The sequence below is a fragment of the Schistocerca cancellata genome, chromosome 6 (assembly GCF_023864275.1).
Source record: "Schistocerca cancellata isolate TAMUIC-IGC-003103 chromosome 6, iqSchCanc2.1, whole genome shotgun sequence".
In the NCBI taxonomy this organism is placed as follows: domain Eukaryota; kingdom Metazoa; phylum Arthropoda; class Insecta; order Orthoptera; family Acrididae; genus Schistocerca; species Schistocerca cancellata.
Genome location: NC_064631.1, coordinates 433,166,356 through 433,181,349, shown reverse-complemented (window position 1 = coordinate 433,181,349; position 14,994 = coordinate 433,166,356). Strand labels below are relative to the sequence as shown.

General features: G+C 45.0%; 1 protein-coding gene across 1 annotated transcript; it reads right to left on the bottom strand.

Annotated features, from left to right (window-relative positions):
- Nucleotides 1-3,193: 3,193 nt before the first annotated feature.
- Nucleotides 3,194-14,639, bottom strand: LOC126190986 (trypsin delta-like). Its single transcript, XM_049931663.1, has 2 exons — nucleotides 14,453-14,639; nucleotides 3,194-3,829 (listed from the first exon to the last, which is right to left on the bottom strand). The coding sequence occupies exons 1-2, from the start codon at nucleotides 14,623-14,625 to the stop codon at nucleotides 3,226-3,228; spliced, it is 777 nt and encodes a 258-aa protein (XP_049787620.1). The 5' UTR covers nucleotides 14,626-14,639; the 3' UTR covers nucleotides 3,194-3,225.
- Between the last annotated feature and the right edge of the window lie 355 nt (nucleotides 14,640-14,994).

Below are 14,994 nucleotides of genomic sequence, written 5' to 3'. Positions count from 1 at the left end.
TTTCAAAAATTAAGGCTATGTGACACACATCTGTTTACATAAATAAGATCACACAATACACACAAATTGAACCTAAGTTCGTTGAATTTTCTCATTTTGAGAAGACAGAAGGAGCGACCTGTTTTACTTACTAAAAGCCAGTATCGCATAAAAAGTTATTTATATAAAACGAGTTTCGATGGACTTTGTGTCAACTTAAGGTCTTCAAGAATATTTTTGTATGAAACATGAAACGAGTTCTTTTGAAGTTTATCTGCATGACAACTTGGCCTGAGGTCCAACTTAAAAAGAATTCGTTACGTAACAAAAATATTCTTTAAGACCTCAAGGTGACAGCAAAGCCTGTCGAAATCGGTTGTTTTAAGTAAAGAAATGTTTATGCGATCTTGGCTTTTGAATGTCTTTAGCAGTTGTCTAAGTTATTCAAGGTATGCCGTGTTTTCCAATGTTCAGTGAACGTGGATCTCCTGAAAAACAAAGTGCAATGATATGCACAGAAATATCTCTTTCGTATCTCAGGTCGAGCGCTGGTGCCGCTCGACATATCTGTATAATGAAGTATGCACAGCATTTGAATGTGAGTCCACAAATTTACGTACGGTAGCGACTTACGAAGGCTGCGCACAGTACTCAAAAATGAGGTACTGCTTTGCAGCGACAGTGGGGTTGTATACACTATTATATTTAATATATACTGGTATATTTATCATATGTTTCAAATTAGTTATGTAAGATGAAATTTAACAAATCTTTTGTTTTTAAATTTTTTTAATGTATATCTGAAGAAGTTCAGCATCTGAACGAATCCGGTTACACCAATAAGACAAATGCTGCAATGGAATAAAAAAATATTAGATTCATTTTTCAGTTGTTGTGGATCTGTCTCCACTTGACATCACATCAAGGTATCATAGCTTGGGAAACACGTGATTGCTGTATCTACCGATTGTAACAATGCAAGAATGCAGAGAAAGCAACCCAGCGCCAGATACTCTGGAAGAACGCCAGAGTGGTAGCCTTTCCACAAGTGTCTGTTGGAGATGCGGGTGGTCAACAGCAGTGACGTAGGCGCGGCAGAGGGGTTGTAATTAACTCACTCAAAGGCGCACTGTTTGGTGAAGAGCGCCTATCCGTCGCTAGCTCTGCCAAAGTCTGCTACTGTAGACTTCCCTGTATCAGGGAAACGTCGCGACTACTTTCAAAAGTCTAGAGCCAGCACGTCACAGCGATTTAGCGACCTCACGCTTACTCGAGTAAACCCGTACCGCGTAACAGACAGGTCAAAGAGATCTTTCAGGCATACCAGGTCTTGAGAAAAAGTCTTGTGGCAAATACTCAATCTTCTACATTTACATCTTCATGTTTACCAGGCAAGCCACCTTGCAGTTTGCAGCGGAGGGTATCCCTGGCACCGCTGTCAGTTGCCATTTTTTGCTGCGCAGTTCGCGATTGCTGTGTCGGAAGAACTAGCGTTGGTAAGTTTCCGTAAGAGCTCTAATTTTTCACAGTGGCGAAGATGGACTAGTGCTCATAGCACATAAGATGTGCACTTTAGAGCCCATGTTAATGGACGTTTTCAGCCATACTACTACCTCTCAAAATACGGAAAGCAAAAAAGCAGAGAGCTTGCACTAGAAAAAGATTTGGTTCACACGATCGAAAATGATGAGGTACTCATACCCCTTAAGGTATGCATTTTAGAGCCCACGTTTACTGGACTGTTTTGCTTCGAATAATCGTTCTTGCCATGTCTTTGAATACTGACCACTCCTCCTGGGACACCCCGTATAGTGTGAGACTGTTTGAAACGGGCACTCGCAGAATTTTAACAGGAAATCTCTCCGTGTCTGCCACTGGAGTCTGATGAGCACTTTCGTAACGTTTCTGTGCTTACTAAACGAAAGTGTAACGAAAGGTAAGGCTCTTCGTAGTACCTTTCCTACTTCCTGTATTAGCTCTGCCTGGTAAGAATGCAAAATTCATGAACAGTGTTCAAGAACTGGCCGAACAGTTTCTTTGGTGGATGAATTACATTTCCCCAGCATTGTTGTAATGAATTCCTGCTTTGCTTCTTCTTCCAAAACTGGGTTTATGTGATATTTCTGCTTTAGGTCCCTCCGGGCAATTACTCCCAGACCGCAGTAGTCACTGTTTATAGTGGATTATACATACCGACACGACAATGGGTCTTGGTGCCCATTTATGTGCAGTGTATTTTTTCGTGCCCGTTTATTAACTCTGGGAGTCTCTGCGCCAAGCGTTGATCGCCTGAAGCTCGGCCTTCATTCCTCTACGGTTTTCATGTTGTAACTTTCCTATACAAAAGATTCATTCAACACTGCCTAACGGAACTTCGTACCTCATCCTCCAGATTATTGCATATATCGTGAACAATGATGGCTTATAATACTCTCCTGAGGTTCTCACGAAGTTAGTTACATCTGATGATATCGTCTGTTAATATCATACAAAGTTCTGTCGGGTTGTAAGTCCTGAATCCAGTCAAGAAGCTGATGCAATATTGAATAAGTCCGTATATCGTCTAGTATGTGAAAGTTATGAAGTGTATCGAATGCTGTCTGGAAATGAAGGAGCACAATATCAAAATCAGTACTATTGTCTATAACCCTGGGCATCTCATGGATGATAATAGTACGAGGACCATACATCTGTAGATCTGTTCTAGAATTCTACAATAGACTGATGTCAGCGATGCTCGCCAATAATTATGTGTACCTGTCAAACGAAAGTTCGTCGATAAAAGAATGGAGTGCACGTTTCTCATATTGATTTTAACGTTGCAGTGAACTACAATAAAAGGCTAGTAGAAGAGAAACAAAGCTTGTTCCATAATCTGTGTAAAATTGCACAGGTATTTTAACAAGTCTTGATGCGCCTTCTCTCTTGATTTACTTGATATCTGCCATTTCGATATTCACAGAGAAACCGGTGTTATTACCTTCTTCTGCGATGAAAGCGCAATTTCCAACCAGTGAAATTTTAGACATTGTTTGAATATTGTAGGTACTGACCATGTTTTATCAGGCAAGGAACGTGAAAAGAAAGCAGATAATTGATGAAGTGATATTTTTCGTAGTACTGAGTGACCTATGTTTGTGTATTAGAAAAGGATGGTGTAGGGAATATTTGTTGTGACACTGAACTGGTTCTGCTTGAGAAAAGTACAATCTGATGGTTTATTAAAAGTGTTTATTTATTGTCTCGTCACACGCCAGTAGCAGACTGGATCCAAGAGCGGAGATTAGCGACGTTGGCGTAGACCCCTGGATAGGCGGCCAGGCCGCATCCAGTGCCGAACGAGACGATGCCGACCTGCGTGGAGCCTGACACCAGAGGTCCGCCGCTGTCTCCCTGGCAGGCGTCCTTGCCTCCGCCCGTGACGCCGGCGCAGATCATGCGGGAGGTGATGCTGCCGTAAGCGGCGTTGCACGTGTTGCGGTCTATGATCTGGACGGTGACGGCCTGCAGGTTCGACGACAATCCGCCAGAGCTCAGCGCCCCAAACCCGGAGACGGTGACGGAGGTTCCCGCCGAAGGCTCCGACGACGTCAGGGAGACGGCCTGCACGTTGGAGCCGAAGCTGAAGGCGTTGGACACCTGCAGCACGCAGATGTCGTAGTCGACGGTGGCCGAGTTGTAGCTGGAGTGCGACTGCCCACCGGACACGGAGTGTACGCTGCCGCCGCTGCCCCTGGTCGAGGTGCCGGCTCGCAGTTGGAGGCTGGTCAGCGACACGCCCTCCACGCAGTGGGCCGCCGACAGCGCCCAGTTGCTGCTGATGATGGACGCTCCGCACGGGGAGCCGTTCCTGAGTGACAGCAAGCGCCAGTTACCTCTGGTCCCATGTAAGGTACGTTCGGTACTACACTACTGGCCATTAAAATTGCTACACCGCAAAGATCACGTGCTACAGACGCGAAATTTAATCGACAGGTACAAGATGCTGTGATATGCAAATGATTAGCTTTTCAGACCATTCACACAAGGTTGGTGACACCTACAACGTGCTGACACGAGGAACGTTTCCAACCGATTTCTCATACACAAACAGCAGTTGACCGGCGTTGCCTGGTGAAACGTTGTTGTGATGCCTCGTGTTAGGAGGAGAAATGCCTACCATCACGTTTCCTACTTTGATAAAGGTCGGATTGTAGCCTGTCGCGATTGCGGTTTATCGTATCGCGACATTGCTGCTCGCGTTGGTCGAGATCCAATGACTGTTAGCAGAATATGGAATCGGTGGGTTCAGGAGGGTAATACGGAACGCCGTGCTGGATCCCAAGGGACTCGTATTACTAGCAGTCGAGATGACAGGCGTTTTATCCGCATGGCTGTAACGGATCGTGCAGCCACGTCTCGATCCATGAGTCAACAGATGGGACGTTTGGGGCAGCAGCATGGACTATCACCTCGGAGACCATGGCTGCGGTTACCCTTGACGCTGCGATGCCTGCGATGGTGTATTTCGGCTGAATCCATGTTCTGTTTACAGCATAATGATGGTCACATCCGTGTTTGGCGACATCGCGGTGAACGCACATTGGAAGCATGTATACTGGCGTATAACCCGGCGTGATGGTATGGGGTGCGATTGGTTACACGTCTCGGTTACTTCTTGTTCGCATTGACGGCTCTTTGAACAATGGAAGTTACATTTCAGATTTGTTACGACCCGTGGCTATATCCTTCATTCGATCCCTGCGAAATCCTACATTTCAGCAGGATAATGCTAGATCGCATGTTGCAGGTCCTGTACGGGCCTTCCTGGATATAGAAAATGTTCGACTGCTGCCCTGGCCAGCACATTCACCAGATCTCTCACCAACTGAAAACTTCTGGTCAATGGTGACCAAGGAACTGGCTCGTCACAATACACCAGTCACTACTCTTGATGAACTGTGGTATCGTGTTGAAACTGCATGGGCAGCTGTACCTGTACATGCCTTCCACGCTGTGACTCGATGCCCAGGCTTATCAAGGCCGTTATAACGGCCAGAGGTGGTCGTTCTGGGTACTGATTTCTCAGGATCTATGCACCGAAACTGCGTGAAAATGTCGTGACATGTCTGTTCTATTATAATATATTTGTCCAATGGATACCCATTTGTCATCTGCATTTCTTCTTGGTGCAGCAATTTTAATGGCCAGTAGTGTATTTGGTTGGTGCGTAAGTTCGTAGTGTTTTCGTTCTGCGTACTGGTGTTTCGGTTGCTGTGACTTTTTTTATGGATTGTAATTTTTTTGTTTGTAATTCACTTTTGAAATTTGAGTTTATATATTGTTATTTTGTAGTCTGGTGAGAATGAGTGGAGCTATGGACGCTAGGAAATGATATGCTACATGAAGAAATCGGAGCATCACCGATATGATCTTCTGTCTAAGTTTAATAGAGGGCTGATAGCCGAGGAGTCAGGCAGAAATATTTGCGCCATTAATGAGGATAACGCCATTGGACAGAGCACATCAAAAGAATGGTTGTTTCCTTTTAAGAAGGATCGTTCGAAATGACATCCGGGGTTTGATGAAGACTGTTCAAACGCATTAATCCACAATGATACACGTTACTGTGTAAGGTGGCAACTAGAATGAATGTTAATGTCACCCCTTACAGGAGATTTTATATGTCGTAACGAGTAGATTGATATATCACATGACATACTTCAGTGATAGTGAGTAGATTTGCCTATCAAAATGTACTGTGTGTAATGCAAAAAGGTATGACACTAGATTCGACAATATTAACACACCGAACCCACGTCCTACGGGTCAATGAGCAAAAACGTGAAAAAATCTGCCGGCCGGGGTGGCCGGGCGGTTCTGGGCACTACAGTCTGGAACCGCGCGACCGCTACGGTCGCAGGTTTGAATCCTGCCTCGGGCATGGATGTGTGTGATGTCCTTAGGTTAGTTAGGTTTAAGTAGTTCTAAGTTCTAGGGGACTGATGACCTCAGACGTTAAGTCCCATAGAGCCATTTGAACTTTTTTTTTTAAAAAAAAGTCTGCTGGAAGGTACGCTTGAGTATGGGACGGTCTCAGGTTGCGCAGCCATGGCCCGCATACAAAGAAAGGCTTTTAACAGGGGTGATCTGTGGCGAGGGAGACAGCGAACACACCAGGCAATACATCGAAGGGTGCAGCTGATGGCCCAGAACTGCCTGTGACAGAGATATTATTTAGAAAATTGAGTTGGGAAATTACCAGATGGATACAAACAGCCATGAGATGCAGTTAAAAGAGAGTAGCATTTACTGATCATGTGAAAGGTCCATGGTGATGTAGTGATTTACGTGTGTAACTTTCAGGCGTCAGGAGCGGGAACAGAATATCCAGTTGGCTGCCATAATCTCGGAAGGAGTAGAAGTGGCTAGACTATGGCGCAGTTTGAAGGTACACCATTCGCGATTGGCCAGGGTAGTTTCCACGAGATGAAAGGAACGCTCCCATTGGCTTTAGAAGGCCGTGTTGCGAAGCACGAAAGGACACAGCTCCTGTGGGGGTGGGGGGGGGGGGGGAGAGAGTTTAATACGAAAGACAGAATACCGAAAACTTCGAGAACTCTCCTCTGAATCAGCGGCAAGCGTAGAACAGGACGCATGACGCCCTGCATGGCGCCAAAAGAGGAATTTTATGTAAACACTGCGTTCACTTTGGCTGGAATTCAACTAGAAATCAGCTGAAGAGTCGTTGAACTCCGGTAGTGGAGAAATGAAACAGCTACGTAGTTAATTGTCCTTGCGAGAACTAAGACGTTGAAGTATACACACTGCTCCATCTATGGGCGTGTATATCGCCATATATTCCAGACTAGGGATGAGTGCATGTTTTCTCGCCTAACGAGAAACATAGGGCTGTATCAGCTGTCAAAATCAGTAAAGATTTTGATTAGCTGTTTATAGGATTTTCAGAGGGCAAGAGCAGCGATGCAGCTGACAACACGTCTCAACTAAAGGTAAATGCCGCTGGAAGAGGAGTAAAATTATTTGATCACAAGCTTGCGTCCACTGTGAACACGAGCAACCTTGACTAATCTTTTGCATTTCTTGTCACAAAAACTAACCATCCTCTGTAGACGTGATTGTCGTCCTAAATAGTACCGAACTTAGAAGCGAAATCGGATGATTTGACGTAATATTGGCTAACTCAGACATTGATTCACTGTCTAGATGTAAGAACAAACTTGTGGAAAACCTTCTATTTAAATTTGATGTTGTTGTGTTTAGTGATATTTCTGCGAATCAGAACGTAATACGTTATCTTGACAGTTGTCCTGAAATTGTCACGTCACAGTCTATGGAAACCAGTGTGCTTCATTGACAACAATACAGAAAATAAACCAATCTTGTACAGCCAAACACCGATGTGCTCTGTCGTAGAGTAAGGGTCCGCTCCTACCCCCAGTAATTTATTCTAGTGACGCTAACGCACTCAAAGGGTGTTTTTGCTGATGTCTGACGAATGTAAAAAAGAGTGGAGTGTCAGAAATCTACTCGTGAATTGCGGTCATTCCTCCTTCGTACGAGATTTTCATGCAATGGGGAGGGTTCGGAAATCGGGTATATGAATACCGCATGCTCTAAACCAAGATCACAAAAATCAACAGACGGCCATACATTCATCTCTGCTTGCTTGTGAACAACACGACGATTCGTATCCTGTGTCGTTACTGGTGACGAGAAATGGCGTCTTTATACTAACAAAGGAACAAAAGGAATGGTTGAGCCCAAACAAAGCAGAAACTGCCCAACTGCGCATCCACAAAAGATAACGTTATGCATCTGGTGGAACAACGACGTTGTAGTGCGCTACGAATTGCTTCCCCGAGGTGTAACTATCACTACTGAAATTTATTGTCAACAACTGAGATGTCTTGCAGACGCAATCCAAGAAAAACGACCAGGAAGACTACGTGAAGTGACACCACTCCCGATGACGCCCGCTCGCTTTCTGCTAGAGTGACAAAAAACACAATGCAGTATATAAGTTGAGAAGCCGTTCCGCACCCACCTCATTCTCTTGATACTGTGCCCTCAGATTTTCACCTCTTCCATCATCGATCGAAATTCAAGGAACGTCCTTTGCAGATGAAAATGCGCTCCGAACGTGGCTCGACGAGTTCTTCGTCTCAAAATCATGTGATTTCTACAGTCGTGGAAACGAAAAATTACCACAGCTTAGGCAGACTCTTGTAAACAGTGAAGGAGAATATACTATTGATGATTAAAGTCTCGGTAATGTGAAGCTGTTGTATTTATTAAACTAATGGAGGAACGCTAAGAACTCACGCACCAACCAAATAGTGTATGATGATGATGATGTTTGGTTTGTGGGGCTCACAACTGCGCGGTTATCAGCGCCCGTAGAAATTCCCAACCTTTGCTCAGTCCAATCTCACCACTTTCGTGAATGATGATGAATTGATGATGACTACACAAACACCTAGTCATCTCGAGGCAGGTGAAAATCCCCCAATAGTAAATGGCTGAACACAAATTCAAGATACACTCTACTAGTAAAGTAACAACTTAACATTTTGCTCACTATCTCATATTTTTGTCATAGTACTTTAAGATCAATTATATTTTTTGCACTGTGCCTCTTGGTGACACATGATGGTTGTCACGAGAATATTGGGTTCCGTGCGATGGCGCCATTTGTTACTATGGAGAGTAACGCGAACCGCCTTGTCGAACAGTCTGTTGTGAGCCTATGAGCGGGAAGATGTTGACAGTACTTGAAAGCGGCCGGATGCGGTTATCTGGTGGAGATATCAGGAATGTACCTTGATAGCGATCTGACTCTTGGCCATATTTTCTGCGGCAGGTTGCTCTATGGTTATTTGTATTGGAATCTGGATTGGTAGCCAGCATTATATGAATTGTAATTACGTGCGATACCTTGGAGTATTATGTGAGCTGAACTTCAGCGATGGAAAATCTTTTGTGATTGGATACACGGAATTACAAGGAAAATTAAGTACAGGCGGTACGTTTCTTCAGTTACATAAGTGCGTTATTTTTTTCTAGGCTGTGTTCGAGTGTATTCTCTCACCGAAATTGTGGATGTCATACTGACTGTTTTGAGGAATGTTTTCTGAACTCGTGTCCTTCGACTTGCCTAAGCAAATTGTTCAGAACTCGCAGGCGGCTCCTTCGATTTGGTAGTAACCGTTTCTGACATAACTATCTAGGCACTGGGGCATCTATTTATGAACTCGTTACCACTGTAGGTATTGAGTGTTAATGCTGTGTATCCTAATTATAAGACATAGTGTCTTGACGTAAGTTTTACGCTGGCGCTTGCTGTATTTATTTGATTTAATATTCTGGACCTTAATCGTGACCAGCGAGTGTCATGCAAAAAATTTTAAGCATTGTATTTTAACAATGTCATTTAGTGGTTAATACACTGAAGCGCCAAAAAACTGGTACAGACATGCGTATTCAAATAACGGGATATGTAAACAGGCAGAATACTGTGCTGCGGTTGGTAACGCCTGTATAAGACAAGTGACTGGCGCAGCTGTTTGATCGGTTACTGCTGCTACAATGGCAGGTTATCAAGATCTAAGTGAGTCTGTACGTGGTGTTACAATCGGCGCACGTGCGGTGGGACACAGCATCTCGGAGGTAGCAATGAAATGGCGATTTCCCCGTACGACCTTTTCACGAACGGCCGGAAAAGGATCCTGCAAGAACGGGACCAACGACGACTGAAGAGAATCCTCTAGCACCCTTCCGCAAACTTCTGCAGAATTCAATGCTGGGCCATCAATAAGGGTCAGAGTGCGAACCATTCAACGAAATATCATCGATATGGGCTTTCGGAGCCGAAGGCCAACTCGTGTACCCCTGATGACTGCACGACACAAAGCTTTACGCCTCGCCAGGACCTGTCCACGTCGACATTGGACTGTTGACGATTGGAAACATGTTGCCTAGTCGGATTAGTTTAAAATTCTATCTAAAGGATGGACGTGTAGGGGTATGGAGACAACCTCATGAACTCATAGACCCTGTGTGTCAACAGGGAACTGTTCAAGCTTGTGGAGGCTTTGTAATGGTGTGGGGCGTGTGCAGTTGGATAATATGGGAATGGGATCCTTGATTCATCTAGATACGATTCTCACAATTGACACGTACTTAAACATTCTGTCTGATCATTTGCATCCATTCATGTCCATTGTGCATTCCGACGAACTTTGCAATTCCAGCAGGACAATGGGACACCCTACACGTCCAGAATTGCCACAGATTGACTCTAGGGACACTCTTCTGAGTTTAAACACTTCCGCCGACCACCATAGTTTCTAGACATGAACATTATTGAATGTATATGGGATGCCTTGCAATGTACTGTACAGAAAAGATTCCACCATCTCATAATCTTAAGGATTCATGAATCCTGCGGAATTCATGGCGTCAGTTCCCTCCAGCACTAATTCAGACATTAGTCGAGTCCATGCCACGTCGTGTTGTGGCACTTCTGCGTGCTCGCTGGGGTCCTACACGATATTGGGAAGGTGTACCAATTTCTTTGGCTCTTCAGTATAGTTAGAGCTGATCGTATAAGTTATCTTATATCTGTCAGGTTACTTTGGGGTTCTGCAATATAATTAGGGCTTCTTATGACGGGACTCTAAGGGGTATAAGTTTCAGTTGTGATGTTGATATGCTTGTTGAGTGTTGACCAGTGCCAGTTTTGTTTTCAGGCAAATTCTACTGTATATAACAATTATTTTACGGAGTATGGTATGTGAATTTGTTAAAGTAGTTTGAAGAGTTAATTTCGAGTTGGAACTCGGTTATAATACCAAAAGCTGGGGTGGGGAGGAAGGAAGTTAATACCCCCAGGTGGAAGTTAGTTCGATAAGAATTGTATTCTTCTGCCTCAGCACATCGTACGACGGTCGTTCAATAAGTACTACCGCACATTTTTCCTCAGAACATATTTATTGTTAAGAGTCAGAATTTGGCGGCGATGTACATCAACATGTCAAGTCCATGTGCTACTTTTCTAGGTAGTCTCCACTACGCTCTATGGCCGTGAGCCAACGTTGTGGAAGAACATGTATTCCCTGCTGGCAAAAGCTCTTGTCCTGTAGGCTTGGTCATGTTTTCACTGCATGACTGACATTATCGTCATCTTCAAAGTGTCTTCTCCGTAGAGAACCGTTAAGGAGCCCAAAGAGATGGTAGTCCGAGGGTGCCAGGTCTGGACTGTAGGGTGGATGAGGAAATGATGTCCACCCGAATATGGCGGTGTGCTCCCGGGTTCTCAGACTTGTGTACGCGCGTGCATGATCATGTCGGAGCAATATTTCTGATGTATTCTTGTTCGATCGAACAGGTCCGAAACGGTTCTTGAGTTTATTCAGAGACTTTCCATATACTGACGGTTGACACTCTAGGCATCACACCCACGAGAATGACGCCATCAAAATTCCAGAAAACGGTCACCATGACTTTTCCGGCAGAGGGGGTTGTCATGAATTTCTTCTTTTGTGGTGGATGAGGATGATGCTACTCCATGGACTGCCTTTTTGTATCCGCCGCGAAGTAGTGCACCCAACTTTACTGCCCCGTAACGATCCGTGACAGAAAGGCCTCTCCGCCGATCTCAAAACGCTCCAACAATTCAGATCAAATGGTCTTTCTTTGAATCTTGTGGCCCGCTGTGAGCATTCGTGCAACCTATCGTGAGCACCTCTTTGAATATCCGAGAGTTTCGATCATTGCAAACGCAGTCCAATGCTGACCGACAACTGTAGAGCCAACTGTCGAGTAGTGATGCGCCGGTCGGCACGAATAATTGCATCCGCACGATTCAGCATGTCTGGAGCAGTGGCTGTACACGACTTCCCGAGCGTGGCTGATCACGGAGCTCTGTTTCCGCATTTCCTGAGGTTGTCACTTTCTTTACCCATCGCTCAACTGTATTCCTATCAACTGCAGCATCGTCTACACTGTACACAAATATTTATGGATGTTCACTACGGTTTCTCTTTCTGCATACGAGAATTCAATAACAGCACGCTTCTTGTAATATGAGTCGTATGTAGACGCCATTTTGACGCTGTACTACGACTGTGCCATCTCCCAGAACGGTTCGAAAGTTCACCAGAGCACACAACAGACATCAAATGTAAAACACCAACACGGACGTTTGTGTATGCATATTAACGGCTTTTTTAAAGAAAATGTGAGGTGTTACTTACTGAACAATCCTCGTAATATTATTTGTTTTTCAGATGTTCAGAGTCGTTTTCTTAAGTAAACTACAACTGAGTGTCTGTTGTCTATGACGTATTGTACAGTATGCAAAGTGTTTGAAAAATGCTAATAAAGCTACAGTAAATAGGGAATAAAAAAAAGCATAAAAAGACAGTATCAAGATATGTATAGCAGAATGAAACCTGTTTTCAAACACTCTAGAAGATAAAAAGATGTATGCCGGATGAGGAATCGATTGTGGAATCTTGCCGTTCCAGGTTCGTCTTTAAATCTCTAATACTGCTGCTAGGTCAGATGGTGAAACTTGCGTGGATAAGGCAGCCTTCTGGGTTCGAGTTTTGATCTGCCAGAAAGTAACAGACAGCCTAAGCATATGTTTATGCTGAAACCTTGCTGCTCACAGCTCTTTGTTAGTCTGGTCATCTCAGTGCTCGCTGGTAGCATTTATGCTGCAGCCGTTCACACAGATTGTCGAGTGCGAAGACGCTGGTCTCCGCATCGTCTGAGGAAAGTGACTGCACTTGAAAGTTGGACAGCGAAATGTCCCGTAAAAGCCTTCTTTCAAAGTTTCAAGAACCAGTTTTGTGGTATCAAGAAACTGTGATATAACTCCCTAAGTATCGCTCCTGTGGAGACCGCGAAGGTCGGATTAGACAAGTGCAGCTCCCACGGAGAAATTGTAAGATGGCAAGAACATGAAGTCATTAAAGATCACCTAACTCACGTTGAGCGAACAGTAGGGCTGAACAAAAATGACTGACAAGGCGCAATGCATCTTGTAGAGGGTATAGTATGGACTTACTTGAATAATTAATGTCGGGTGATGGTTCTAAAGTAATTCACACGACATGAAAACTTTGTGGAAAGGCGTCGATTTACTGGAGGCTAGTTTACCCCAGGGAAGTACTCAGAATTGAGCGTGGCCGCCGGGGGAGCGGACTGTGAGAAGTCTCCGTAGAGGTCTTCCGTTCCCAGCTTGCCTAGAGTGCGGACGTGGCGTTCTTTCCTCAGCTTTCCTGAGAAAGAGTGAGCATCTCTGGAGTTTAGGACTTAGCAAACGGAACGATTGAGCTTGGAGATAGGAACTTTGGTTCAGCTATGTACTGAGCAAGAAAGCTAGGAGTGAGAAGACGAGCGCAGCCTTGCAGCAGCACGAGGTCGGCCGATGTCCACACAAAGACACCGCTCCGCCACGCTGTATTCGGTGATATTGCGCCCGCTCCGGCCATTGATTAATTTGCTGGATCACGTCGGCAAAGTTTCCACCAGGGTTTCATGGACCGTGTATTGTAGAATTCTTCTCGCACTTCACATTACGCCTGGGTCAGTCGATAGGAATTACTTTTGATTTATCGCGCTTTACTCCACGCAAACGCAATTTAGTACCACTGCCTGATAGGTGAATCTTGTAATGTGATGATTGAAGGTCATGATTTAAAATAGATCTGTGCTAATCGACTGCATCTGTTTTCAATCAAGTAGTTGAAATCCCAAGTCACTTTCTTAATTAATTTTATGTGCAACATTTGCATCTGTGTTCAATAGCTGAATGTAACATCTACGTGCACCCCTTTTTAATTAAAAGGGATCAATTCTGAACCAATTAATGTCAACACCGCCACCGCAGTTCAATCAGGAGTCACAGGGCCTTATTACTTTCTTTGCGTTATCCGACATTGCAGCAATTTTGCACTCTCTGTTGATATGTTAGTCAATTACCTGGGGTGAACACACACCAAAACCAGATAAGTGACGGGTGGGGTGTTACAAAATTTAAGCATGTCTTCCCTCGCTCCACAAGCGAATAGAACAGGAAGGAGCGCTAATATATGGTATCCTGACAAGTGCCCTCTTCTTGTACATATCGATGGATGGCGGCGGAGTAGCCGCGTAAACGCGGTGCAGTCCACTCAACAAGGCATGACTAGAGTAATCTTGGATAAGCCACTCACTCAAGTTTCAGGACAGCCGGCGATTGTCGCTACTCGAAACACAACCTAGGCTGATATCCTCGTGTGCCTACGATCGCAGCAATCAGCGGAGTGTGCACCAACGCCTCAGAGTAACTGTGCCACCAAGAAGTGATGGGGTTGTTTCATCGTTGCCTGACAGTGCCGGCTATGTGCTAACAGTGAGTGTAAACATAGCCTAATAAACGTGCACAATAGGTGACAGAACTTCAGAAACTTGTAATGCTTACGCCTCGAAGTAGAGCTGCCAGGGATACTGCGAGATGCTGACCGCAGACCCGCCCACGATTCTGCCCGAGAGGCGAGGCCGCCACAGCTTGGGGACCTTCCTGGGACGGACAAGGCCGGCGTGGCAGAACGCCACAGCCAGCACCAGCAGCAGCAGGCAGCTACACTTCTGCATATCGGGAGCGGCGCGGCTGCACGCCAGGAGGTGTCTCACACAGCTTATAAAGCCACGCCCTCCAAGGTCTTCCGGCCACTTGCCGTTATCTCTCACTTCAGACAGCTAAAAGCTTTCTGTCTGGCCGTCTTATTGTGTCATAGCTTCTAACGATGTTGAAACAGTTGCAAGAGGAACGTAACGTTAGCGACAGCCCCAGATGGTGCACAAGTCCCGCCCAATCACCCCTCCCCACACCAATCCATATCCTAAGCTCCGCGCATGGTCTGCCGCATGTTCCAACATCAAAGTTGTTCGTATCACAGATATGCCAGTCATAACAAGGGAGAAAATCAGTAGTTAGTACGAAATACAGGTTTTCCGATACCA